Consider the following 27,133-nt stretch of genomic DNA (forward strand, 5'->3'; position numbering starts at 1 on the left):
GCGACCCATCCACTCATATAAACATATAGTTACATAAACGCCCATATACACATATGCATATCAACATATATACATATACAAATACACAGACATACACATATATACACATGTACATATTCATACTTGCTTGCCTTTAATCCATTCTCGGTGCCACCCTGTCCCACAGAAAACAGTATCGCTACCCCCCCTGCTTTAGCAAAGTAGTGCCAGAAAAGAATACTGCCCACATATTCCCTGCATGTCATAAAGGCAACTTATTGGGGTGGGAGGGTGTGACTGTAAATCCTCTCTTCCTGTATTACTTTTCAAAAGAAAGAACAGCAATGTGCCAGGTGAAGAGAGAAGTTGAGCTTGAGTCTCTGCTGGAATGTTACATAGATCTTAAATTTTTCTCTATTTATGTGGATTTTGATCCACCTTATTGGCTAGACTTAGGCCTTGTACTGGAACAATGTTGTGAGAAGTGGCTTATGCCTTATCCTTCCTCAAGAATGTTTTGAAGGACAACAGGAAAGTGTTTGATGGTCTGGGGATTTTTTTGATGCAGATATTTCCTGTAGTTCTGGGGATTCCTCCTTTAGGAGAATTAGTTTCCAGAGTTTTTTAATTCAACACTGAAGGATCTTTGAGTTAGAATTAAGTGATGAATTTGCTGTGACAGGCCTTCTTCATGTAGGTTTACTCTCATATGCTCTCAAGACAGATTACAAAGGAGAGGAATTTCAGGTTTTCAGATTAAGGAACATTTTTCTCCAAGGCAGTTTTCCATGGGCAATTTTTTTTTTTGTTTCTTTCACCTTCCTCAAACTTTCCCTTCTTTTTCTAAAAACTCTTTACCTTCTGCCGCCACCTTCTGGAGTCCATGATTTGTGGAATGTATGGGCTTAGAGAAGGAATTTAGGTTGACTTCAGTCTGATGGCTCTTGCTGATTGGCCTGAATGGATCTTTTAGCTGAGCATTTTGCCATGAACACCACTGTGTCATTTGCAAAGGGTGAGTTAGGCTTCTGCCTCCTCAATGAATAAGAGGCTAATAAAAGCCCTGTTAAGTATATTACCAAGAGATGTTCCTCAAATGCTTACAGAACACTATCACGGAGAGGAAACATTATTCAACCTTAAAAACTACATCTCATGTTTAAAGCTGAATGATACAAAGGAGAGTTGAGAAACTTTTTTCACTACACATTTCTTAACATTTCATAACATGGCAGGGTACATAATGATTTGGCTGTTGAATAAGTCAAGCTGTCACTGATAAGTTCCATATGTATTTCTGTGCTTTTTATTATTTTGATTATGTAAACCTCCCCTGGATTCCACTAACTTATGGTATCCCTTTATATGCTTTAGATGTTATGAAGTTGTTATCAGTAATTTGCTGAACAGACCATCACGGAATTACAATGCACTAATTCTTATTTTTGCTTTTTGCTTTTAGGTATTATATGTGGCTACATCTAGGCAACTGAAACGTATTGAGTCTGTGTCCAGATCTCCAATCTACTCTCATTTTCAGGAGAGTATACAAGGTATTTATGTTTGACATCAGAATCTTGCACAGAAAGATGATACATTTTAGATGCAGCATTTCTTTGCAGAGGAGGGGATTGATCAAGACTTAATGTGATAATTTTATTAGAACAGAATTATTTGCAAAGATTATTTTTGAAGATATATTGAGAAAAATGAAACAGCTTTATTGCTTTTTATGTATGCAGTACATATAAATAATGTTGAGTTAGGTAACCACTTGAGATATGGGACCTTAGTTTACTTTTGAATTCAGCAAAGCATGTGCTGCTGTAAACCCTTTTCAAGAGAACTTCTGATAGAATTCAGGTCATGGAATTTCATTTACCTTCTCCAGTGGAACATGTTTTCACCTTTAAGTAAAATTCTGTTGACAGGAGCATCAACCATCCGAGCATATGATAAACAAGATGAATTCATTTCTGAATCTGAGAAGAGGGTTGACCACAACCAAATCTGCTACTACCCAAGTGTCATGGCTAACAGGTAAATTAGAAAAACTAACAAAAAAAAAAAACCTCTGGCATTTGTAAAAAAGAATATGGTGTGATTATTTTTCCTCCTTCCCATAGGATAATTGCACTGCAGTCTGCTTGCATTTCTTGAGTCAGTTTTCAGAATAAGCAGAATTTCATTCCTCTCTTCTTGACGCTACCTTGCTAATGTGGGACATGGCAAATATGTATAAAAGAAAGAGAGAGGCATTTGGACGATTTTTGCAGGGAAATAATGCAACTGACTGGGAGATGTATGAAAGAAAGAGGCAGGAGGTCAAGAGAAAGGTGCAAGAGGTGAAAAAGAGGGCAAATGAGAGTTGGGGTGAGAGGGTATCATTAAATTTTAGTGAGAATAAAAAGATGCTTTGGAAGGAGGTAAATAAAGTGCATAAGACAAGGGAACAAAGGGGAACTTCAGTGAAGGGGGCTAATGGGAAGATGATAACAAGTAGTGGTGATGTGAGAAGGAGATGGAGTGAGTATTTTGAAGGTTTGTTGAATGTGTTTGATGATAGAGTGGCAGATATAGGGTGTTTTGGTCGAGGTGGTGTGCAAAGTGAGAGGGTTAGGGAGAATGATTTGGTAAACAGAGAAGAGGTAGTAAAGCTTTGCGGAAGATGAAAGCCGGCAAGGCGGCAGATTTGGATAGTATTGCAGTGGAATTTATTAAAAAAGGGGGTGACTGTATTGTTGACTGGTTGGTAAGGTTATTTAATGTATGTATGACTCATGGTGAGGTGCCTGAGGATTGGCGGAATGCTTGCATGATGTCATTGTACAAAGGCAAAGGGGATAAAAGTGAATGCTCAAAATACAGAGGTATAAGTTTGTTGAGTATTCCTGGTAAATTATATGGGAGGGTATTGATTGAGATGGTGAAGGCATGTACAGAGCATCAGATTGGTGAAGAGCACTGTGGTTTCAGAAGTGGTAGAGGATGTGTGGATCAGGTGTTTGCTTTGAAGAATATATTTATTATATTTTATTATACTTTGTCGCTGTCTCCCGCGTTTGCGAGGTAGCGCAAGGAAACAGACGAAAGAAATGGCCCAACCCCCCCCCATACACATGTATATACATACGTCCACACACGCAAATATACATACCTACACAGCTTTCCATGGTTTACCCCAGTCGCTTCACATGCCTTGATTCAATCCACTGACAGCACGTCAACCCCGGTATACCACATCGCTCCAATTCACTCTATTCCTTGCCCTCCTTTCACCCTCCTGCATGTTCAGGCCCCGATCACACAAAATCTTTTTCACTCCATCTTTCCACCTCCAATTTGGTCTCCCTCTTCTCCTCGTTCCCTCCACCTCCGACACATATATCCTCTTGGTCAATCTTTCCTCACTCATTCTCTCCATGTGCCCAAACCACTTCAAAACACCCTCTTCTGCTCTCTCAACCACGCTCTTTTTATTTCCACACATCTCTCTTACCCTTACGTTACTCACTCGATCAAACCACCTCACACCACACATTGTCCTCAAACATCTCATTTCCAGCACATCCATCCTCCTGCGCACAACTCTATCCATAGCCCACGCCTCGCAACCATACAACATTGTTGGAACCACTATTCCTTCAAACATACCCATTTTTGCTTTCCGAGATAATGTTCTCGACTTCCACACATTCTTCAAGGCCCCCAGAATTTTCGCCCCCTCCCCCACCCTATGATCCACTTCCGCTTCCATGGTTCCATCCGCTGCCAGATCCACTCCCAGATATCTAAAACACTTCACTTCCTCCAGTTTTTCTCCATTCAAACTCACCTCCCAATTGACTTGACCCTCAACCCTACTGTACCTAATAACCTTGCTCTTATTCACATTTACTCTTAACTTTCTTCTTCCACACACTTTACCAAACTCAGTCACCAGCTTCTGCAGTTTCTCACATGAATCAGCCACCAGCGCTGTATCATCAGCGAACAACAACTGACTCACTTCCCAAGCTCTCTCATCCCCAACAGACTTCATACTTGCCCCTCTTTCCAAAACTCTTGCATTTACCTCCCTAACAACCCCATCCATAAACAAATTAAACAACCATGGAGACATCACACACCCCTGCCGCAAACCTACATTCACTGAGAACCAATCACTTTCCTCTTTTCCTACACGTACACATGCCTTACATCCTCGATAAAAACTTTTCACTGCTTCTAACAACTTTCCTCCCACACCATATATTCTTAACACCTTCCACAGAGCATCTCTATCAACTCTATCATATGCCTTCTCCAGATCCATAAATGCTACATACAAATCCATTTGCTTTTCTAAGTATTTCTCACATACATTCTTCAAAGCAAACACCTGATCCACACATCCTCTACCACTTCTGAAATCACACTGCTCTTCCCTGATCTGATGCTCTGTACATGCCTTCACCCTCTCAATCAATACCCTCCCATATAATTTACCAGGAATACTCAACAAACTTATACCTCTGTAATTTGAGCACTCACTCTTATCCCCTTTGCCTTTGTACAATGGCACTATGCACGCATTCCGCCAATCCTCAGGCACCTCACCATGAGTCATACATACATTAAATAACCTTACCAACCAGTCAACAATACAGTCACCCCCTTTTTTAATAAATTCCACTGCAATACCATCCAAACCTGCTGCCTTGCCGGCTTTCATCTTCCGCAAAGCTTTCACTACCTCTTCTCTGTTTACCAAATCATTTTCCCTAACCCTCTCACTTTGCACACCACCTCGACCAAAACACCCTATATCTGCCACTCTATCATCAAACACATTCAACAAACCTTCAAAATACTCACTCCATCTCCTTCTCACATCACCACTACTTGTTATCACCTCCCCATTTGCGCCCTTCACTGAAGTTCCCATTTGCTCCCTTGTCTTACGCACTTTATTTACCTCCTTCCAGAACATCTTTTTATTCTCTCTAAAATTTAATGATACTCTCTCACCCCAACTCTCATTTGCCCTTTTTTTCACCTCTTGCACCTTTCTCTTGACCTCCTGTCTCTTTCTTTTATACATCTCCCACTCAATTGCATTTTTTCCCTGCAAAAATCGTCCAAATGCCTCTCTCTTCTCTTTCACTAATACTCTTACTTCTTCATCCCACCACTCACTACCCTTTCTAATCAACCCACCTCCCACTCTTCTCATGCCACAAGCATCTTTTGCGCAATCCATCACTGATTCCCTAAATACATCCCATTCCTCCCCCACTCCCCTTACTTCCATTGTTATCACCTTTTTCCATTCTGTACTCAGTCTCTCCTGGTACTTCCTCACACAGGTCTCCTTCCCAAGCTCACTTACTCTCACCACCCTCTTCACCCCAACATTCACTCTTCTTTTCTGAAAACCCATACAAATCTTCACCTTAGCCTCCACAAGATAATGATCAGACATCCCTCCAGTTGCACCTCTCAGCACATTAACATCCGAAAGCCTCTCTTTCGCACGCCTGTCAATTAACACGTAATCCAATAACGCTCTCTGGCCATCTCTCCTACTTACATAGGTATACTTATGTATATCTCGCTTTTTAAACCAGGTATTCCCAATCATCAGTCCTTTTTCAGCACATAAATCTACAAGCTCTTCACCATTTCCATTTACAACACTGAACACCCCATGTATACCAATTATTCCCTCAACTGCTACATTCCTCACCTTTGCATTCAAATCACCCATCACTATAACCCGGTCTCGTGCATCAAAACCACCAACACACTCATTCAGCTGCTCCCAAAACACTTGCCTCTCATGATCTTTCTTCTCATGCCCAGGTGCATATGCACCAATAATCACCCACCTCTTTGAAGAATGTATGTGAGAAATACTTAGAAAAGCAAATGGATTTGTCTGTGGCATTTATGGATATGGAGAAGGCGTATGATAGAGTTGATAGAGATGCTCTGTGGAAGGTATTAAGAATATATGGTGTGGGAGGCAAGTTGTTAGAAGCAGTGAAAAGTTTTTATCGAGGATATAAGGCATGTGTACGTGTAAGAAGAGAGGAAATTGATTGGTTCTCAGTGAATGTAGGTTTGCGGCAGAGGTGTGTGATATCTCCATGGTTGTTTAATTTGTATATAGATGGGGTTGTTAGGGAGGTGACTGCAAGAGTTTTGGAAAGAGGGGCAAGTATGAAGTCTGTTGTGGATGAGAGAGCTTGGGAAGTGAGTCAGTTGTTGTTCGCTGATGATACAGCGCTGGTGGCTGATTCATGTGAGAAACTGCAGAAGCTGGTGACTGAGTTTGGTAAAGTGTGTGAAAGAAAAAAGTTGAGAGTGAATGTGAATAAGAGCAAGGTTATTAGGTAAAGTAGGGTTGAGGGACAAGTCAATTGGTAGGTAAGTTTGAATGGAGAAAAACTGGAGCTAGTGAAGTGTTTTAGATATCTGGGAGTGGATTTGGCAGCGGATGGAACCTTGGAAGCGGAAGTGAATCATAGGGTGGAGGAGGGGGTGAAAGTTCTGGGAGCGTTGAAGAATGTGTGGAAGTCGAGAACATTATCTCGGAAAGCAAAAATGGGTATGTTTGAAGGAATAGTGGTTCCAACAATGTTATATGGTTGCGAGGCATGGGCTATAGATAGAGTTGTGCAGAGGAGGGTGGATGTGCTGGAAATGAGATGTTTGAGGACAATATGTGGTGTGAGGTGGTTTGATCGAGTAAGTAATAATAGGGTAAGAGAGATGTGTGGTAATAAAAAAGAGTGGTGTTGAGAGAGCAGAAGATGTTGTTTTGAAATGGTTTAGTCTCATGGAGAGAATGAATGAGGAAGGATTGACTAAGAGGATATATGTGTCAGAGGTGGAGGGAATGAGGATAATTGGGAGACCTAACTAGAGGTGGAAAGATGGGGTGAAAAAGATTTTGAGTGATCGGGGCCTGAACATGCAGGAGGGTGAAAGGTGTGCAAGGAATAGAGTGAATTGGAACGATGTGGTATACCGGGGTCGACGTGCTGTATATGGATTGAACCAGGGCATGTGAAGCATCTGGGGTAAACCATAGAAAGTTCTGTGGGGCCAGGATTTGGAAAGGGAGCTGTGGTTTCGGTGCATTATTACATGACAGCTAGAGACTGAGTGTGAACAAATGTGGCCTTTGTTGTCTTTTCCTAGTGCTACCTTGCACACATAAGGGGGAAGGGGGTTGTTATTATGTGTGGTGGGGTGGTGATGGGAATGAATAAAGGCACAGTATGAATTATGTACATGTGTATATATGTATATGTCTGTGTGTGTATATATATGTATACGTTGAGATGTATAGGTATGTATATTTTCTTGTGTGGACGTGTATGTATATACATGTGTATGTGGGTGGGTTGGGCCATTCTTTCGTCTGTTTCCTTGCGCTACCTCGCTAACAAGGGAGATAGCGACAAAGCAAAATGATAATAATAATTTACACAGACTTATACATATATACACATGTCCATAATTCATGCTTGCTGCATTTATTCATTCCCGTCGCCACCCTGCCACACATAAAATGACAGCCCCTTCCCTCTGCATGCGCACGAGGTAGCACTAGAAAAAGACAACCAAGGCCTTACTGTTCAGCTAAGGCCTTACTATTAGTGGAATGCATGCATAGTGCCATTGTACAAAGGCATAGGGGATAAAGGCGTGTGTTCAAATTATAGAGGTATAAGTTTGTTGAATGTGAATAAGAGCAAGGTTATTAGGTACAGTAGGGTTGAGGGTCAAGTCAATTGGGAGGTGAGTTTGAATGGAGAAAAACTGGAGGAAGTGAAGTGTTTTAGATATCTGGGAGTGGATCTGGCAGCGGATGGAAACATGGAAGCGGAAGTGGATCATAGGGTGGGGGAGGGGGCGAAAATTCTGGGAGCATTGAAGAATGTGTGGAAGTCGAGAACATTATCTCGGAAAGCAAAAATGGGTATGTTTGAAGGAATAGTGGTTCCAACAATGTTGTATGGTTGTGAGGTGTGGACTATGGATAGAGTTGTGCGCAGGAGGATGGATGTGCTGGAAATGAGATGTTTGAGGACAATGTGTGGTGTGAGGTGGTTTGATCGAGTAAGTAACGTAAGGGTAAGAGAGATGTGTGGAAATAAAAAGAGTGTGGTTGAGAGAGCAGATGAGGGTGTTTTGAAATGGTTTGGTCACATGGAGAGAATGAGTGAGGAAAGATTGACCAAGAGGATATATGTGTCGGAGGTGGAGGGAACGAGGAGAAGAGGGAGACCAAATTGGAGGTGGAAAGATGGAGTGAAAAAGATTTTGTGTGATCGGGGCCTGAACATGCAGGAGGGTGAAAGGAGGGCAAGGAATAGAGTGAATTGGATCGATGTGGTATACCGGGGTTGACGTGCTGTCAGTGGATTGAATCAAGGCATGTGAAGCGTCTGGGGTAAACCATGGAAAGCTGTGTAGGTATGTATATTTGTGTGTGTGGATGTATGTATATACATGTGTATGGGGGTGGGTTGGGCCATTTCTTTCGTCTGTTTCCTTGCGCTACCTCGCAAACGCGGGAGACAGCGACAAAGCAAAAAAAAAAAAAAGTTTGTTGAGTATTCCAGGGAAATTATATGAGAGGGTATTGATTGAGAGGGTAAAGGCAAGTACAGAGCATCAGATTGAGGAAGAGCAGTGTGGTTTCAGAAGTGGTAGAGTATGTGTGGATCAGGTGTTTGCTTTAAAGAATGTATTTGAGAAATACTTAGGAAAACAGATGGATTTGTATGTAGCATTGATGGCTCTGGAGAAGGCATATGATATAGTTGATAGAGATGCTCTGTGGAAGGTATTAAGAATATGTGGTGAGGGAGTTAAGTTGCTAGAAGCAGTGAAAAGTTTTTATCAAGGATGTAAGGCATGTGTACAAGTAGGAAGAAAGGAAAATGATTTGTTCCAAGTGAATATCGATTTGCGGCAGGTGGTGGGTGATATCTCCATGGATGTTTAATTTGTTCGTGGATGGGGTTGTTAGGGAGGTGAATGCAAGAGTTTTGGAGAAGGATAGGTATGCAGTCTGTTGTGGGTGAGAGGGCTTGGGAAGTGAGTCAGTTGTTCGCTGATGATACAGTACTGGTGGCTGATTCGGGTGAGACACTGCAGAAGCTGGTGATTGAGTTTGGCAAAGTGCGTGAAAGAAAAAAGCTGAGAGTAAAAGTGGATAAGAGCAAGGTTATTAAGTTCAGTAGGGTTAAGGGACAAGTTAACTGGTAGGTAAGTTTGAATGGAGAAAAAGTGGAGGAAGTGAAGTGTTTTAGATATCTGGGAGTGGATTTAGCAGCGGATGGAACCATGGAAGTGGAAGTGAGTCACAGGGTGGGGAAGGGGGCGAAAGTTCTTGGAGTGTTGAAGAATGTGTGGAAATCGAGAACGTTATCTCGGAGAGCAAAATTGGGTATGTTTGAAGGAATAGTGGTTCCAACAATGTAATATGGCTGCAAGGCATGGGCTATGGATTGGGTTGTATGGAGGAGGGTGGATGTGTTGGCATGTAGAATTTGTATACTTGTACGGCATTCTTTTATCGTACTTGATTTCTGTCATGATTATCTCTTTTTTATTCACCAGTTTTATTATATGATTCTGTAGTTTCCTTTTACCTTTTGTTTAAGATTCTTTAGTTTACGGATTAATTCATGCAAATTTTCAGTGAACTTTTCTGTAGTTTTTTGTCAGCACTTGCTGCTTCACCTGTGACTCGAACGTTATGCAAGCTATTATATCTTCTTTTAAAGCTATTGAACCAACCATTACTTGCACTTAAGTTCTTGATGTAATCCTCTCCCACTCACTCCTTTAAAGTTTCAAAAAGACTTTTAGCTTATGCCTGAATTGTTAGTAAGCTTAGTGGTACATGTTTTTGAATTCGATCTTCCATCCACAGCATCAACATCTTTTCCATTTCATGGGTGGACCCTAGTTGTTGCTTTGTTATTATCATAGACTTCATATTTGCTGAACCTTCCACTGCTTCACTTGCATTTTTCTTTGTCCTTTAAGATTGTGGACACCATCAAATGGGACAACTGTAGATCACGTGCAATTGCATTAACTTTTTTCCTCCTTCATATTGGGTGATTACCTTCATTTTCATTTCCAAATCGAGCATCTTTCTTGGCTTCTTGCCAGATATATCAACATGTGATAGGTTTTTCTCTTGCTTGTCATCTTTGGGGTTTAATATGAAAATAATTTAATCCAGCATGAAAATTTGTGAGATTCACTTGAATAACACGCTCATACTGAATGGTAACTGAGTGTGAAAATTGACATGCTGTGATGTATACAATGCCAGAATCGTCTGACATTCACTATCATATGCATGCAGCCGTTAGCACTGGTGGACATGTGACTAAGCATAATTTTTATATTTGCATATATTTTTTTATTTATAATTTTTCTGGTTGTACATATGGATTGTCGTAATTGGGGGAGCATCTGTATATATATGTTTTTTTCATGCATATGCGCCATTTCCCACATTAGCGAGGTAGGGTCAAGAACAGATGACTGAGCCTCTAAGGGAAAAACTCTGACTTAGTGCGTGTCTCTGTTCTTTCTTTTGAAATAGTAGAACAGGAGGGGAGGATTTCCAGCTTCCTGCTTCCACCCCCTTCTAACACATGCAGGGAATACAAGGGAAGTATTCTTTCTCCTATTCCTATTCTTAGAAAGGGGTCCAGGGCCAGTTATAAGTACATAGATAAAATCTACATTGTTTGTCGTACAAGATAAAAGGCTAAACTATCTTGTGCTTCAGTCTGTGTCTTAGTTGAAGTATTGACTTGGCTGCTTGTACCATACCCATCATGACTAATGTGAATAGTTGGAGCATTTTATTGATTTTTTTTCAATCTACATTTATTTGTAATAATGGTAATACTTCACGAAAATGTAGCTGATCTTTATTACATTTTCAGATGGCTTGCAATTCGACTGGAGACAATTGGCAACATATTGACATTCTCTGCTGCATTATTTGCTGTCATGGGCCGAGGCAGTATCAGTGGTGGATTAGTGGGCCTGTCTGTCAGCTATGCTCTTTCTGTAAGTTACTAGAATTTGGTATTTGTAAATTGAGATGCAACATTAAGATTTTTTGTAAACTCTTAAATATATCCTCTTGTCATTAAGAAATAATCGGCCTTGGTTTTTATACTGTAAAGATTTTGAAACATTTCCTATTTGAGTGATAATGGAAAACTGTACTTCAGAAAAAGAATAGGCTCATAGCCAGGGAGGAAGTAGTTTTCCGCTTGGAGAAGCAGAGTTCATAGTGGGAAGCAAAAGTGCCATGCACCACACCTCCGACAATGAGTGTGGTTGTTGTTGATGGCTGATGTATGAGTTAACATGTGATAATGCCAATCCATAATGGTACCATGGGGTAGGCAGAATCTTCTTAACTCAAAAAAAGTAAAAGAACTTCTTTCTAGCTATTCGTCCATATTCCAAAACCTTGTCAAGGGATAACTAAAGAATGTTACTTAAAGGTATATGAACAAATCCAAAAGGAACAGGGCTCATAGCTTGACCCACCACTTCCTGAGGAACATGTTTGTACCTGACTTGACAGCACCAGAGGAACATGGTTCCTGACCTGATACCATGCTGGATTCTTAAGAGATGAATTGTCAACCCTTGTGTTTCTGACTTTCTCGAAAACTATCTGTTAGCAAGAAGTACTGGTCCTGTATGCTTTGTAGTTTTCTAAGACTTTTATGAACTGGGCCAAAAACTTCCTTGTTTGCTACATTTCTGACAGTGCATATTATTCTTTCTACCTGTGTGACTGTGTTTATGTGACCCCAGGTATATGTTCATCATCATTCTTCATGCTCTGTGTCTTTTGGTCAGCTGCCAGAATTGTTCCTTGTGCAACTCCCTGTTGTCAAGAAATTCTGTATGTGCTGTAGTGCTTTCTTATATATTCTCAGTTATCAATCCTCTTTCAACACATGATTCTATAAGCTTTTTCTTCATTTTCATGTGCACCAGGGTCTTCATACTTTCCAGTTATACCCTTTGTTGCCACATCATCCAGACTTTTATTCAGGGCCTTGAGCACTAAGATTTGAGCGAGCCCTTGTATCAAAATTGTTAAAGCATTCTCATAGCTTCTCCCAAATGTATTCCTTTCTTCTTCACTCCTTTCAGTTTCTGGTGCATATGCATTAACAGTCACCCACCTCTCATTGTCTGTTTTCCTTCTAACCCTACATGAAACGAACTGATTTCCTTTCACTTTTCAACATAGTCACACTGATCATTCATCATAATTACTTCCCCTTCTTTTGGATTTGTCATCTTACTAACCCCAGGTTTTATCTTGTGAACATTCCGGAACTTCTCTAATCGGTTCCTTACCCAGCAGTTTTTTTTTTTTTTACACATTGCTACAATAGCCCAGTTTCTATCATTTAACATATCACTTACCTCCTCTTTTGTTTTATCTTGGTCACAACCATGTATGTTCAGACACCCGAGGCTGAACCTTCAAGGAAAGATCCTTGCTTGGTGGTAGTATTTCTATTCCCCTGATCTTTTGTAATGGAAATGTGTATGTAGCATTATACAATTATGTTTTACTTATATAAGTAACACTACAGTTTTCTTGGTCTAGTGTTCCAGAAAACCTGACTCCAGTATTATTCCTAAGATTTTATTTCAAACCTTTTCTTTGTCATTTGTGTTCTTTACATCTTCTATTAAAAAAACTGTTCTTAGCTTTGCTGTGGAGTTGACAGAAGCATGTTTTTCCTTTAATTTCCAGTATCAAATATTTTGACATATATAATTCTTGCTCTTTGTTACAGAAATTATGACTTTTGAGCTATTCTTTTCTTTTATTGTTATATTTTTGCGTACATTATGTATTAACTCATCAACTTTTTCAGTTTTCTTCAATAACATCCAGACATCCATATATGTCTTCAATTTTTTTTTTTATGCTTTTCTCATGTATATTGAACTCTAAAGAAAAATGAAAATTCTGGTACTTCTTTATTCAAATGAATAGTAAATAAATACCTCTTGTCCTCCAGCACACCTGGTTGTTTATGCTTCTACTTTTGTATCTGTGGTTCAGGTAACACAAACTCTGAACTGGTTGGTTCGTATGACATCTGATGTGGAAACCAACATAGTTGCAGTTGAACGCATTAAGGAATACACAGAGACCCAACAAGAAGCTCCATGGGAAGTTACTAATAATCAGCCTAACAAGGTAACTAATGTTGGATATTCATGTGTGTTACTGAATCTGTATGGAATTAGACTTATAGATTTGAATTAACAGTATCTGGGGTAAATTTTAAGAACCAGATATTTAATGAATTTTTGACCTTTTTTATCTAGAATTTGTTAGTATGTTTTAACACTTTGACATGTAATTATTACTGGATTTCAAAATGAATCTGATGTCATGATATACATTGAATTTACATTGAGAATATTTCAGGTGAAATCAGTAGTCAATATTTTCCATTTAAATGAAGTGGGTAAACAGAATTATTCTTTAGTGCTTGATATAATGATAACTCAGTTTGGGCATGGAATGAGGAAATAACAGTCTAGATGAAAAGGACAAAATTGATGTAGAACTTGAATGTTATAATGAAAACACATAGAGAAACAAATGATGACCATGAAATAGAGAAATATAGTGAAATGATGATATGTCAAATGAAAGGTAAAATAAAACTGCAGGTAAAAGAGATAACAATATGAGAATAGTTTGAGATATGAAAGCATCAGAGCGAAGTCAAAGAATGACATGAAACAGAAAGTAAAGAGACACTAATGAAGAGGGTGGAGGACAGTTATGCATGAAGACAAAATTTGTAGGCAAATGCAGACACTGATGAATGTAAATATAATCACCCCAAATTATGTATCAAAGCGCCTATCAGTAGAAATCAGAGAACAAATCTGAACTCCAAATAACACCATGAAAACTTAATCACTGAAATGCAAACTGAAAACTGGTACTTCTTCTTTAGCACAGTGAACTACTAGACCCACAGCAGCCAACATCAAGGCATGTTGAAGAAGTTCCATGCTTACCTAACCAATTCATCTCCTCATGAAACACTCCTGATATATTCTAATGATAACCCTTTAACCAAAGAACCCCACAAACATATTTATGAGGTACTACTCAGAAATCAGCCACAAACCAATCTCACCCCTAAATAGGAGTCATGGAAAAACTACAAAGAATCCATCCACAAACAACTGTCCACCCACCCTTCACTCCCAATGGTACACTCGGTGTAATTAAAACCTTAAAGAACTGTCCTGCTACAGGCCTAACTACATATCAGACTTTTACATAAAACTCTTTGGCTTAATTGCAAACCAAGCCCCAACAAATATCTTTAACCACTCCTGACAACACAGTAAAATCACTGACATCCAGAAACTTGTCAAAATAATACCAGTCTTAAAACCCTCCAAACACCCAACTCCCCCTCCTTCTACTGCTTTATATCACTTCTATCATCAGTATCCATGGTCTGTGAAAAACTGATCTACAATAGAATCAAGAAGACATCCCACTCTCTCTCACACAACATGGCTTCAGATTCATCCACGCCACCACCATGCAACACACTGACCTCATACAGCACATCCTAGATGGCTTCAGTCATCCACAAACCAACTCCTGCAGAATATGAGTGGCAGTACACTGTCCCTTGACACATCCAAATACAAATGAAACTTGACACCACCTTCCACAACAGTGGCAAAAAGTGGTTTGCAAATTTCATAGCAGGCTGCCATGGAAGCCTCAATTAACAATAGTTTCATTTCTAAAACACTTAAGCTCTTCAGTGGAGTTCCTCAGAGAGCAGTTTTTTCTCCAACCCTTCTTTGTCTCTTCTTTCATGACCTCTAGCAAACCACAACATGAAGGTCCTTGTCCTTTCATATGCTGCAGTAGCAGCAACACACATGCAACAGTACATTACACATTTTTAATAATGCCTCACCCAAAACAGAATGTTTACATCTTCACAGAAATATTCAGTCATTCTGGTAACCCCAAATAGACATGTATCCAGCTTACACCATATAGTCACTTTGAATAGACAGTCCTTCCCACTGAACAAGACTCCAACAATTTTAGGCTTCAACTCACACACCACACACATAACATTCTCTGTTCACGCTAGAAAGTCAGCAAAGAAGCAACACACAGAGTGAATGCCCTCAGAACACTAACTGGCACAAGATTTGGACAAGAAAAAGAATCCCTTATCATTCTCAATAAACAATGCATTTGCTCCACTTTGAACTATGCCTTATATGTTTGGTCTTTCTCCCTCTCAAGAGGAAATATAACTAAACTGCAAAGCATACAAAATAATGTGCTCAAAACAATCACTGGCTGCCTAGCAACAACAAATACTTGACGCCAACGTAATGAAACAAAGTTCTTCCCAATTTCCCAGTACAGTCCCACTTCAACATGTTTAGCAAGCATTTCAGTGCAGCAGTGTTGGACCCCTCCCACTCAGTTAACTTAATAACTAACTACCAAACCCCAAGTAGAAATAAAAAGCTTACCCTTGCCTTACACTTTAGCACCCATCTTTCACAGGTTTCTCCCCACTCCTAGCCGTCAAAACATGTACACACTGAAATGAACCATTGGGTATTAAACAACTGCTTTCCCAACTTGTTCTTAAACTCCACCCCACCAGACTTTCTCCCAAGGCAAAAATGAGTCACACTTTCTCATCTCTGCTCTGGGTGTCACCCATCACAACAGCACTACAGACACCATTTCAACGTACTCCAAGACCCTCCGTGCCAACAGTGCAACTACCATAGTGACGACACTGAGTACTTTCTACTCAGTTGCCTTCTACTCTCCATACAGTGAAACACACATCACATCAATATATTTTATGACATATGGTTCTATCCAGTGGATGTAGTTGACTTCCTGAGCACTTGCAGAAGCCTCATTAAGATAGACTTTTGGGGCATTAAGATGGAGGCTGTTTAATGAATAATATAGGAAATACCGGAACATATAGTCTAGAAAACATGGAGAAAAATGGAAATCAGTGAGATGACAAAAATACAAAACCAAGAAAGGCCAAAATATGAATGCATGAATTATTTGATACAATTTAACAGAAAAAATAGCATGAAATAATGGCATGAACCCATAATGCCAAGAGTATGAATAATGTAAGACAAATCAGGACTGGGCCAGATTACTAACCAGATTATGACCACTACAGAAATCCACCAGACCAGTGGAACTTTTTGGAAAACCAGAGAAGGAATTTCACAGCAGAGATGGGAATTCAACAGCAGTGAAAGCACACAACAATATTGAAACAAAGAATGTTTCTTTGGAAAACAAATTAAATTGCTATAATCAAGAAAAGAAACAAATTGATTATAGACACTGTAACTGCAAATCATTTGAGTACACAAAAAGAAACAAGAGAATCTCTGGAAGGTGATAAATATTATGGACTCCCATGGTGTAGTGGTTAGTGTTCCTGACTGACACATTCATGGGCCACCCAGGGTTGAGTGCATAGGTTCGAATCCTGTTTACAGCAGTCAATCCACAGTGAACCCAGTTGTTCATCCACCTTAAGGGGTTTGTCATTAAAATGGGTACCTGGCTGAGGTTAGGGTATATATTTTATATATTCTTTTCTTTCATACTGTTCGCCATTTCCCGCATTAGCGTGGTTGCATTAAGAACAGAGGACTGAGCCTTTGAGGGAATATCCTCACCTGGCCCCCTTCTCTGTTCCTTCTTTTGGAAAATTAAAAAAAAAACGAGAGGGGAGGATTTGCAGCCCCCCCGCTCCCTCCCCTTTTAGTTGCCTTCTATGACACGTAGGGAATACATGGAAAGTATTCTTTCTCCCCTATCCGCAGGGAGAAGAGGTATTAAAAGCATTGCGGAAGATGAAAGCTGGCAAGGCAGTGGGTTTGGATGGTATTGCAGTGGAATTCATTAAAAAAGGGGGTGACTGTTGTTGACTGGTTGGTAAGGTTATTTGATGTATGTATGACTCATGGTGAGGTGCCTAAGGATTGGTGGAATGCTTGCATAGTGCTATTGTACAAAGGCAAAGGGGATAAAGGTGAGTGCTCAAATTACAGAGGTATAAGTTTGTTGAGTATTCCTGGGAATTTATATGGGAGGGTATAAATTGAGAGGGCGAAGGTATGTACAGAGCTTCAGATTGGGGAAGAGCATTGTGGTTTCAGAGGTGGTAGAGGATGTGTGGATCAGGTGTTTGCTTTGAAGAATGTATGTGAGAAATACTTAGAAAAGCAAATGGATTTGTATGTAGCATTTATGGATCTGGAGAAGGCATATGACAGAGTTGATAGAGATGCTCTGTGGAAGATATTAAAAGTATATGTTGTGGGAGGCAAGTTGTTAGAAGCAGTGAAAAGTTTTTATCGAGGATGTAAGGCATGTGTACGAGTAGGAAGAGAGGAAAGTGGTTGGTTTTCAGTGAGTCAGTTTGCGGCAGGGGTGCGTGATGTCTCCATGGTTGTATAATTTATTTATGGATGGGATTGTTAGGAGGTGAATGCAAGAGTTTTGGAGAGAGGGGAGAGTATGCAGTTTGTTGTGGATGAGAGAGCTTGGGAAGTGAGTCCGTTGTTGTTCGCTGATGATACAGCGCTGGTTGCTGATTCGGGTGAGAAACTGCAGAAGCTAGTGACTGAGTTTGGTAGTGTGTGAAAGAAGAAAGCTGAGAGTAAATGTGAATAAGAGCAAGGTTATTAGGTACAGTAGGGTTCAGGGACAAGTCAGTTGGGAGGTAAGTTTGAATGGAGAAAACTGGAGGAAGTGAAGTGCTTTAGATATCTGTGAGTGAATTTGGCAGTGGATGGAACCATGGAAGCGGAAGTGAGTCTTAGGGTGGGGGAGGGGGCGAAAGTTCTGGGAGCATTGAAAAATGTATGGAAAGTGAGAACATTATCTTGGAAAGCAAAACTGGGTATGTTTGAAGGAATAGTGGTTCCAACAATGTTATATGGTTGCATGGCGTAGGCTATAGAGTTGTGTAGAGGAGGATGGATGTGCTGGAAATGAGATGTTTGAGGACAATATGTGGTGTGAGGCGGTTTGATCGATTAAGTAATGAAAGGGTAAGAGAGATGTGTGGTAATAAAAAGAGTGTGGTTGAGAGAGCAGAGGAGGGTGTTTTGAAATGGTTTGGTCACATGGAGAGAATGAGTGAGGAAAGATTGACCAAGAGGATATATGTGTCAGAGGTGGAGGGAATGAGGAGAAGTGGGAGACCAAATTGGAGGTGGAAAGATGGTGTGAAGAAGATTTTGAGTGATCAGGGCCTGAACATGCAGGAGGGTGAAAGGCATGCAATGAATAGAGTGAATTGGAATGATGTGGTATACCGGGGTCGGCGTGCTGTCAATGGATTGAACCAGGGCATGTGAAGCGTCTGGGGTAAACCATGGAAAGTTTTGTGGGGCCTGGATGTGGAAAGGGAGCTGTGGTTTCAGTGCATTGTACATGACAGCTAGAGACTGACTGTGAATGAATGTGGCCTTTGTTGTCTTTTCCTAGTGCTACCTCGAGCACGTGCAGGGGGAAGGGGTTGTCATTTCATGTCTGGCGGGATGGCGACAGAAATGAATAAGGGCAGACAGTATAAATTATTTACATGTGTATATATGTATATGTCTGTGTATGTTTGTGTTGAGATGTATAGGTATATATATATGCGTGTGTGGACGTGTATGCATATACATGTGTATGTGGGTGGGTTGGGCCATTTTTTCGTCTGTTTCCTTGTGTTACCTTGCTAACGCGGGAGACAGCAACAAAGTATAATAAATAAAATAAATAAATGAATATATTTAGACATATTTTTTCTTTTTTTTCATACTATTCGCCATTTCCTGCACTAGCAAGGTAGCGTTAAGAACAGAGTACTGAGCCTTTGAGGGAATATCCTCACTTGGCCCTCTTCTCTGTTCCTTTTTGAAAATTAAATAACGAGAGGGGAGGGTTTCCAGCCTCCTGCTCCCTTCCTTTTTATTCGCCTTCTATGACATGCAGGGAATACATGGGAAGTATTTTTATCCCCTATCCCCTGGGATAATATATCCCTGGGGATAGGGGAGAAAGAGTACTTCCCACGTATTCCCTGCGTGTCGTAGAAGGCGACTAAAAGGGAAGGGAGCGGGGGGGCTGGAAATCCTCCCCTCTCATTTTTTTTTTAATTTTCCAAAAGAAGGAACAGAGAAGGGGGCCAGGTGAGGATATTCCCTCAAAGGCTTAGTCCTTTGTTCTTAACGCTACCTCGCTGTTACGGGAAACGGCGAACAGTATGAGAAAATATATATATTTATATATATATATATATATATATATATATATATATATATATATATATATATATATATATATATATATATATATAGTTAAGAGTAAATGTGAATAAAAGCAAGGTTATTAGGTACAGTAGGGTTGAGGGTCAAGTCAATTGGGAGGTAAGTTTAAATGGAGAAAAACTGGAGGAAGTAAAGTGTTTTAGATATCTGGGAGTGGATCTGGCAGCGGATGGAACCATGGAAGCGGAAGTGAATCATAGGGTGGGGGAGGGGGCGAAAATCCTGGAAGCCTTGAAGAATGTGTGGAAGTCGAGAACATTAGCTCGGAAAGCAAAAATGGGTATGTTTGAAGGAATAGTGGTTCCAACAATGTTGTATGGTTGCGAGGCGTGGGCTGTTGATAGAGTTGTGCGCAGGAGGGTGGATGTGCTGGAAATGAGATGTTTGAGGACAGTGTGTGGTGTGAGGTGGTTTGATCGAGTAAGTAATGTAAGGGTAAGAGAGATGTGTGGAAATAAAAAAAGCGTGGTTGAGAGAGCAGAAGAGGGTGTTTTGAAATGGTTTGGGCACATGGAGAGAATGAGTGAGGAAAGATTGACCAAGAGGATATATGTGTCGGAGGTGGAGGGAACGAGGAGAATTGGGAGACCAAATTGGAGGTGGAAAGATGGAGTGAAAAAGATTTTGAGTGATTGGGGCCTGAACATGCAGGAGGGTGAAAGGCGGGCAAGGAATAGAGTGAATTGGATCGATGTGGTGTACTGGGGTTGACGTGCTGTCAGTGGATTGAATCAGGGCATGTGAAGCGTCTGGGGTAAACCATGGAAAGTTGTGTGGGGCCTGGATGTGGAAAGGAAGCTGTGGTTTCGGGCATTATTGCATGACAGCTAGAGACTGAGTGTGAACAAATGAGGCCTTTGTTGTCTTTTCCTAGTGCTACCTCGCACACATGAGGGGGGAGGGGGTTGGTATTCCATGTGTGGCGAGGTGGCGATGGGAATGAATAAAGGCAGACAGTGTGAATTGTGTGCATGGTTATATATGTATGTGTCTGTGTGTGTATATATATGTGTACATTGAGATGTATAGGTATGTATATTTGCGTGTGTGGACGTGTATGTATATACATTGTGTATGGGGGTGGGTTGGGCCATTTCTTTTGTCTGTTTCCTTGCGCTACCTCGCAAACGCGGGAGACAGCGACAAAGAAAAAAAAAAATATATATATATATATATATATATATATATATATATATATATATATATATATATATATATATATATATATACTTAATTGCCATCTCCCTTGTCAGTTAGGTAGCACAAGGAAACAGACGAGGAATGGCCCAATCCACCCATATAAACATATATATTTACATAAATGCCCATACACACACATATACATACATATACATTTCAACATATACATACATATACAAACACAGACATATACATATATACACATGTACATATTCATACTTCCTGCCCTCATCCCTTCCCGTCGCCACCCCACTACACATGTACACATGAAATAGCATCTCCCCCTCCAGCAAGTTTATGCTAGGAAAAGACAAAAAAGGACACATTCGTTCACACACAGTCTTTAGCTGTCGTGTAATGTACTGAAACCACAGCTCCCTTTCCGCGTCCAGGCCCCATAGTCCTTTCCATGGTTTACCCCAGATGCTTCACATGCCCTGGTTCAGTCCATTGACAGCATGTCGACCCCAGTACACCACATCGTTCCAATTCACTCTATTTCTTGCACGCCTTTCACCCTCCTGTATATATATATATATATATATATATATATATATATATATATATATATATATATATATATATTGTTTATGGATGGGGTTGTTAGGGAGGTAAATGCAAGAGTTTTGGAAAGAGGGGCAAGTATGAAGTCTGTTGGGGATGAGAGAGCTTGGGAAGTGAGTCAGTTGTTGTTCGCTGATGATACAGCGCTGGTGGCTGATTCATGTGAGAAACTGCAGAAGCTGGTGACTGAGTTTGGAAAAGTGTGTGGAAGAAGAAAGTTAAGAGTAAATGTGAATAAGAGCAAGGTTATTAGGTACAGTAGGGTTGAGGGTCAAGTCAATTGGGAGGTGAGTTTGAATGGAGAAAAACTGGAGGAAGTGAAGTGTTTTAGATATCTGGGAGTGGATCTGGCAGCGGATGGAACCATGGAAGCGGAGGTGGATCATAGGGTGGGGGAGGGGGCGAAAATCCTGGGGGCCTTGAAGAATGTGTGGAAGTCGAGAACATTATCTCGGAAAGCAAAAATGGGTATGTTTGAAGGAATAGTGGTTCCAACAATGTTTTATGGTTGCGAGGCGTGGGCTATGGATAGAGTTGTGCGCAGGAGGATGGATGTGCTGGAAATGAGATGTTTGAGGACAATGTGTGGTGTGAGGTGGTTTGATCGAGTGAGCAACGTAAGGGTAAGAGAGATCTTTTTCTCTTTTTTTCATACTATTCGCCATTTCCCGCATTAGCGAGGTAGCGTTAAGAACAGAGGACTGGGCCTTTGAGGGATTATCCTCACTTGGCCCCCTTCTCTGTTCCTTCTTTTGGAAAAAAAAAAAAAGAAAAAAAAAAGAAAAAAAAGAGAGATGTGTGGAAATAAAAAGAGCGTGGTTGAGAGAGCAGAAGAGGGTGTTTTGAAGTGGTTTGGGCATATGGAGAGGATGAGTGAGGAAAGATTGACCAAGAGGATATATGTGTCGGATGTGGAGGGAACAAGGAGAAGAGGGAGACCAAATTGGAGGTGGAAAGATGGAGTGAAAAAGATTTTGTGTGATCGGGGCCTGAACGTGCAGGAGGGTGAAAGGAGGGCAAGGAATAGAGCGAATTGGAGCGATGTGGTATACCGGGGTTGACGTGCTGTCAGTGGATTGAATCAAGGCATGTGAAGCGTCTGGGGTAAACCATGGAAAGCTGTGTAGGTATGTATATTTGCGTGTGTGGGCGTATGTATATACATGTGTATGGGGGGGGCTTGGGCCATTTCTTTCGTCTGTTTCCTTGCGCTACCTCGCAAACGCGGGAGACAGCGACAAAGTATAATAAAAAAAAAAATAATATATATATATTCTTTTCTTTCATACTATTCGCCATTTCCCGCATTAGCGAGGTAGCGTTGAGAACAGAGGACTGGGCCCTTGAGGGAATATCCTCACCTGGGCCCCTTCTCTGTTCCCTCTTTTGAAAAAAAAAAAATACTTCCCACGTATTCCCTGCGTGTCGTAGAAGGCGACTAAAAGGGAAGGGAGCGGGGGGCTGGAAATCCTCCCCTCTCAGTTTTTTTAATTTTCCAAAAGAAGGAACAGAGAAGGGGGCCAGGTAAGGATATTCCCTCAGAGGTCCAGTCCTCTGTTCTTAACGCTACCTTGCTAATGCGGGAAATGGCGAATAGTATGAATGAATGAATGAATGAAATATATATATATATGTTTATCATTTATTTTATTATACTTAATTGCCGTCTCCTGTGTTAGTGAGGTAGCGCAAGGAAACAGAAGAAAGAAAGGCTCAACCCACCCACATACACATGTATATGCATAAACGCCCACACATGCACATATACGTACCTATACATTTCACCTTATACATACATATACATACACAAACATACATATATACACATGTACATATTTATACTTGCTGCCTTCATCCATTTCTGTCGCCACCCTGCCACACATGAAATAGCATCCCCCTGCCCTTCCCCCTCCAGCAAGGTAATGCTAAGAAAAGACAAAAAAGGCCAAACAAAAAAGGCCACATTCGTTCGCACTCAGTCTCTAGCTGTCATGTGTAATGCACCGAAACCACAGCTCCCTTTCCACATCCAGGCCCCACAAAACTTTCCATGGTTTACCCCAGACACTTCACATGCCCTGGTTCAATCTATTGACAGCACGTCAACCCCAGTGTACCACATCATCCCAATCCACTCTATTCCTTGTACGCCTTTTACCCTCCTGTATTTTCAGTCCCTGCTCGCTCAAAATCTTTTTCACTCCATCCTTCCACCTCCAATTTGCTCTCCCGCTTCTCCTCGTTCCCTCTACCTCTGACGCATATGTCCTCTTTGTCAATCTCTCCTCTCATTCTCTCCATGTGAGCAAACCATTTCAACTCACCCTCTTCTGCTCTCTCCTCTGCACTCTTTTTATTGTCACACATTTCTCTTACCCTTTCATTACTCGATCAAACCACTTCACACTACATTTTGTCCTCACACATTTCATTTCCAACACATCCACCCTACCCCATGCAACCTTCTCTAAAGCCCATGCCTCACAACCATATAACATTGTTGGAACTACTATTCCTTCAAACATACCCATTTATGCTCCCCGAGATAACATTCTCTCCTTCCACACATTCTTCATTGCTCCCTGAACCTTTGTATATCATCATAAATGAAAAACTAGAATTCAGAGAGCATTTTGAGAATATAACTATTTTGCCAAGGGACAAATCAGTGGTGATGAAAATATTTAGCACATGATTAAAAAGCAATATTTAATATTGCTGTGTTGTAAGATCATGAGCAAATATAGATAGATGAGTCAGAAGAATATAACATGCAAAATCAAGGAGATGGAACACATGTGAACTACTATGAGAGGCTGAAAGACCTGGAACTATATTGCATACATAAAAGAAGATATATGACATTCTACACTTGGCAACAAATTGAAAGTATGCAGGAAAATGCGTTAAACCTGAAATCCTCTCGACAATGAAGATATAGAGTTATCAAATCTTAAAGAATACCATAGAACATAAATATAAATCAAACAAAAATAAATGAAAGCTCAGCCAAGAAACTTTCAACACGATGGCATCATCTGCATAATTTTTCTACCACAGATTGTGGTTCAGCAGCCTTGAAGCTGCAGGAGGTCCTTATAGGGATCTTTTTATTTTACAGTTACATTGTTGATTATACCAGCCTTAATTTCACAGTTACATTGTTGATTATACCAGCCTTAATTTCACAGTTAGTGTTGATTATACCAGCCTTAATTTCCCTCCTCACCAGTGACTCAACTGGTTTTTAATTAAGTGTTTCATTTAGCACGTGATATTGTCAAATCCAATTCAACAAATTTGTTTGTAATATTTTTTATGTTAATATGTTTTTAGGTATAACACTGGATTTTTTGAACAACTTGATGACCACAGTCTGTAGGGAGTATTCTGCTTTAAATGCAGGAATAGTTTATCAAGTATTGGTGATTAGAATTTAGACAAGTGCATTAAATGCTGACTTTTCATGTTTAATAGGATTGGCCTGATGCAGGAGTTGTGGAGTTCAACAATTATTCCACTAGGTATCGTGAGGGGCTTGACTTAGTTTTGAGAGACATCAATTGTAAGATAACAGGAGGAGAAAAGGTAACTGAAAGATTTTGCATTTGGTTCCTGTTTGTATAATTATAATAAATATTGATCTTTATAAAAGTATTTATGAGTAAATGATCCAAGATTGAAAGAGAAATGAAAACGAATGTTTTTTTATGTAAAAAGCAATATGATTTTATATTTACTCATTTTTCAAATCCTGAGTATATACTTTTTCAGGTTGGAATTGTTGGGAGAACTGGTGCTGGTAAGTCATCGCTGACACTAGCATTATTTCGCATCATAGAGGCAGCATTTGGGAACATCACCATTGATAACATCAACATTTCTAAGATTGGTCTTCATGACTTGCGTGGCCGCCTGACTATAATTCCCCAGGTAGGAACACCGTATATCTATGTACCAGTAGTGTCTTATGCCATTCAAGAAAGTTATTCCTTAAGCCTTCCTCCACTCTCCATGATCTCAGCTTATTTCCATAGATTCCTTTATCAGATCCCCTTCAGACACATTTTTTCATTATATTTCTTTTTTTCATATCTTTGTATTTGCTGTCTTAATTCATATACACCTGTTTCAATCAATCTTTTCACATTCACTCTCATGACATTTATGTGTTGCCTTAGTACTCTATCTTATACTTTGCTAACCATTACCTTCATATTACTTAAATCTCATTGTGTTTTAACTTTGACAAAGCACAGTAGAGAAAGATGTGCATCCTTAGTCACATTTATAATTTAGAGGTTGTTCTCTTTGAATTATCTTTATGCTGTCTCACTTTTACCACACTAATCTGTGAGTTTCTGATGTCTTCCACTGCCTCAGACAGCCTCGAAAAGACCCACCCTATGGTCTGTTGCTGTTTGAATTCCTTTGTATCACTTACTGGTAGTGTTCTGACATATGTTCTCTGCCTCTAACTGTGTATCCTTAAGATAATGCTTTTAGCGTTTCATAATATAGTTTCCCTATACATCTTTGTTTATCTGACATTTCCATTCTTTGTACTCCTGTTCTTTGAGTTTCTAAGGCAGTGTCTATTCTTTTCACTAGATCTTATTTCAGAGTACATGTAGTTGGCATTTTTCATACCTAATCTGAAGATGGTAAGTGACCAGTTTTTATAAGGGCTTTGAAACAGGGAAAGGTAGTATGCTAGAATTAGACATTGAACAAGTACTTAAAGTATAGATTTATTGGAATTTTTCATTTTGGTAGGATCCAGTACTGTTCAGTGGAACTCTTCGCATGAACTTGGACCCTTTCAACAAGTATGATGACAGCAAGATGTGGTTGGCACTGGAGCAATCTCATCTCAAAGAATTTGTCTCTAATCTGTCAAATGGTCTTCAGTATGAAGTATCAGAAGGTGGAGAGAATCTCAGGTGAGTTATTTATTATTTCCTCACTCATACGATAGTAATGGGAAAAAACTGCTCTTACAAGTAATCTCATCTTCATTATCCATGTTCTTGCTGGTTTCTCAAAGTTACCTGTGCATTTTTCAAAATAATCAGAAGAAATCTTTTTGCATTTACACCACTTGAAAATGATCTCAGCCAAGTCAGTCATGTATGTGGTAATAAAAGGAGTGGTTGAGAGAGCAGAAGAGGGTTGTGTTGAAATGGTTTGGACAAATCGAGAGGGTTGACAAAGAGGATGATGTGTCAGAAGTGGAGGGAACAAGTAGAAGTGGGAGACCAAATTAGAGGTGGAAGGTGAGTGAAGATTTTGTGTGATTGGGGCCTGAACATCCAGGCCCCACAGACCTTTCCATGGTTTACCCCAGACATTTCACATGTCCTGGTTCAGTCCATTGACAGCATGTCGACCCCAGTATACCACATTGTTCCAGTTCACTCTATTGATGAGAGGACAAAATCTAAGGAAGGAGTGGCATTATTCATGAAGCAGGAGTTGTGGGAGTATGTGATAAGAGTGTAAGAAAGTAAATTCTAGAATGATTTGGGTAAAACTGAAAGTGGATGGAGAGTGGTGGGTGTTTATTGGTGCCTATGCACCTGGTCATGAGAAGAAAGATTATGAGAGGCAAGTGTTGGGAGCAGCTGAGTGAGAGTGTTAGCAGCTTTGATACACGAGATCAGGTTATAATGATGGGTGATTTATACGCGAAGGTGAGTAATGTGGTAGTTAAAGGTATAATTGGTGTACATAGGGTGTTCAGTGTTATAAACAGAAATGGTTAAGAGCTTGTGGGTTTGTGCTGAAAAAGGACTGGTGATTGGGAGTACCTGGTTTAAAAAGAGGAATATACATAAGTATACAAGTGTGAGTAGGAGAGATGGTCAAAGGGCATTATTGGATTACGTGTTAATTGATAGGTGTGTAAAAGAGAGACTTT

The 27,133-nt window shown here is 40.2% G+C and overlaps 1 protein-coding gene across 4 annotated transcripts in view; it reads left to right on the plus strand.

The window, feature by feature from the left end:
• Positions 1–27,133, plus strand: part of LOC139761808 (multidrug resistance-associated protein 1-like) — a 134,959-nt gene that overhangs the window by 96,860 nt on the left and 10,966 nt on the right. For all 4 annotated transcript variants that reach the window (XM_071686294.1, XM_071686295.1, XM_071686296.1 and 1 more), the window contains exons 23-29: positions 1,442–1,532; positions 1,911–2,019; positions 10,953–11,079; positions 13,121–13,258; positions 24,691–24,801; positions 24,988–25,146; positions 25,990–26,156. In XM_071686294.1, coding sequence (XP_071542395.1) covers positions 1,442–1,532; positions 1,911–2,019; positions 10,953–11,079; positions 13,121–13,258; positions 24,691–24,801; positions 24,988–25,146; positions 25,990–26,156 — 902 coding nt within the window. The remainder of the gene's footprint in view (positions 1–1,441; positions 1,533–1,910; positions 2,020–10,952; positions 11,080–13,120; positions 13,259–24,690; positions 24,802–24,987; positions 25,147–25,989; positions 26,157–27,133) is intronic.

Source organism: Panulirus ornatus, chromosome 42, assembly GCF_036320965.1.
Source record: "Panulirus ornatus isolate Po-2019 chromosome 42, ASM3632096v1, whole genome shotgun sequence".
In the NCBI taxonomy this organism is placed as follows: Eukaryota; Metazoa; Arthropoda; class Malacostraca; order Decapoda; family Palinuridae; genus Panulirus; species Panulirus ornatus.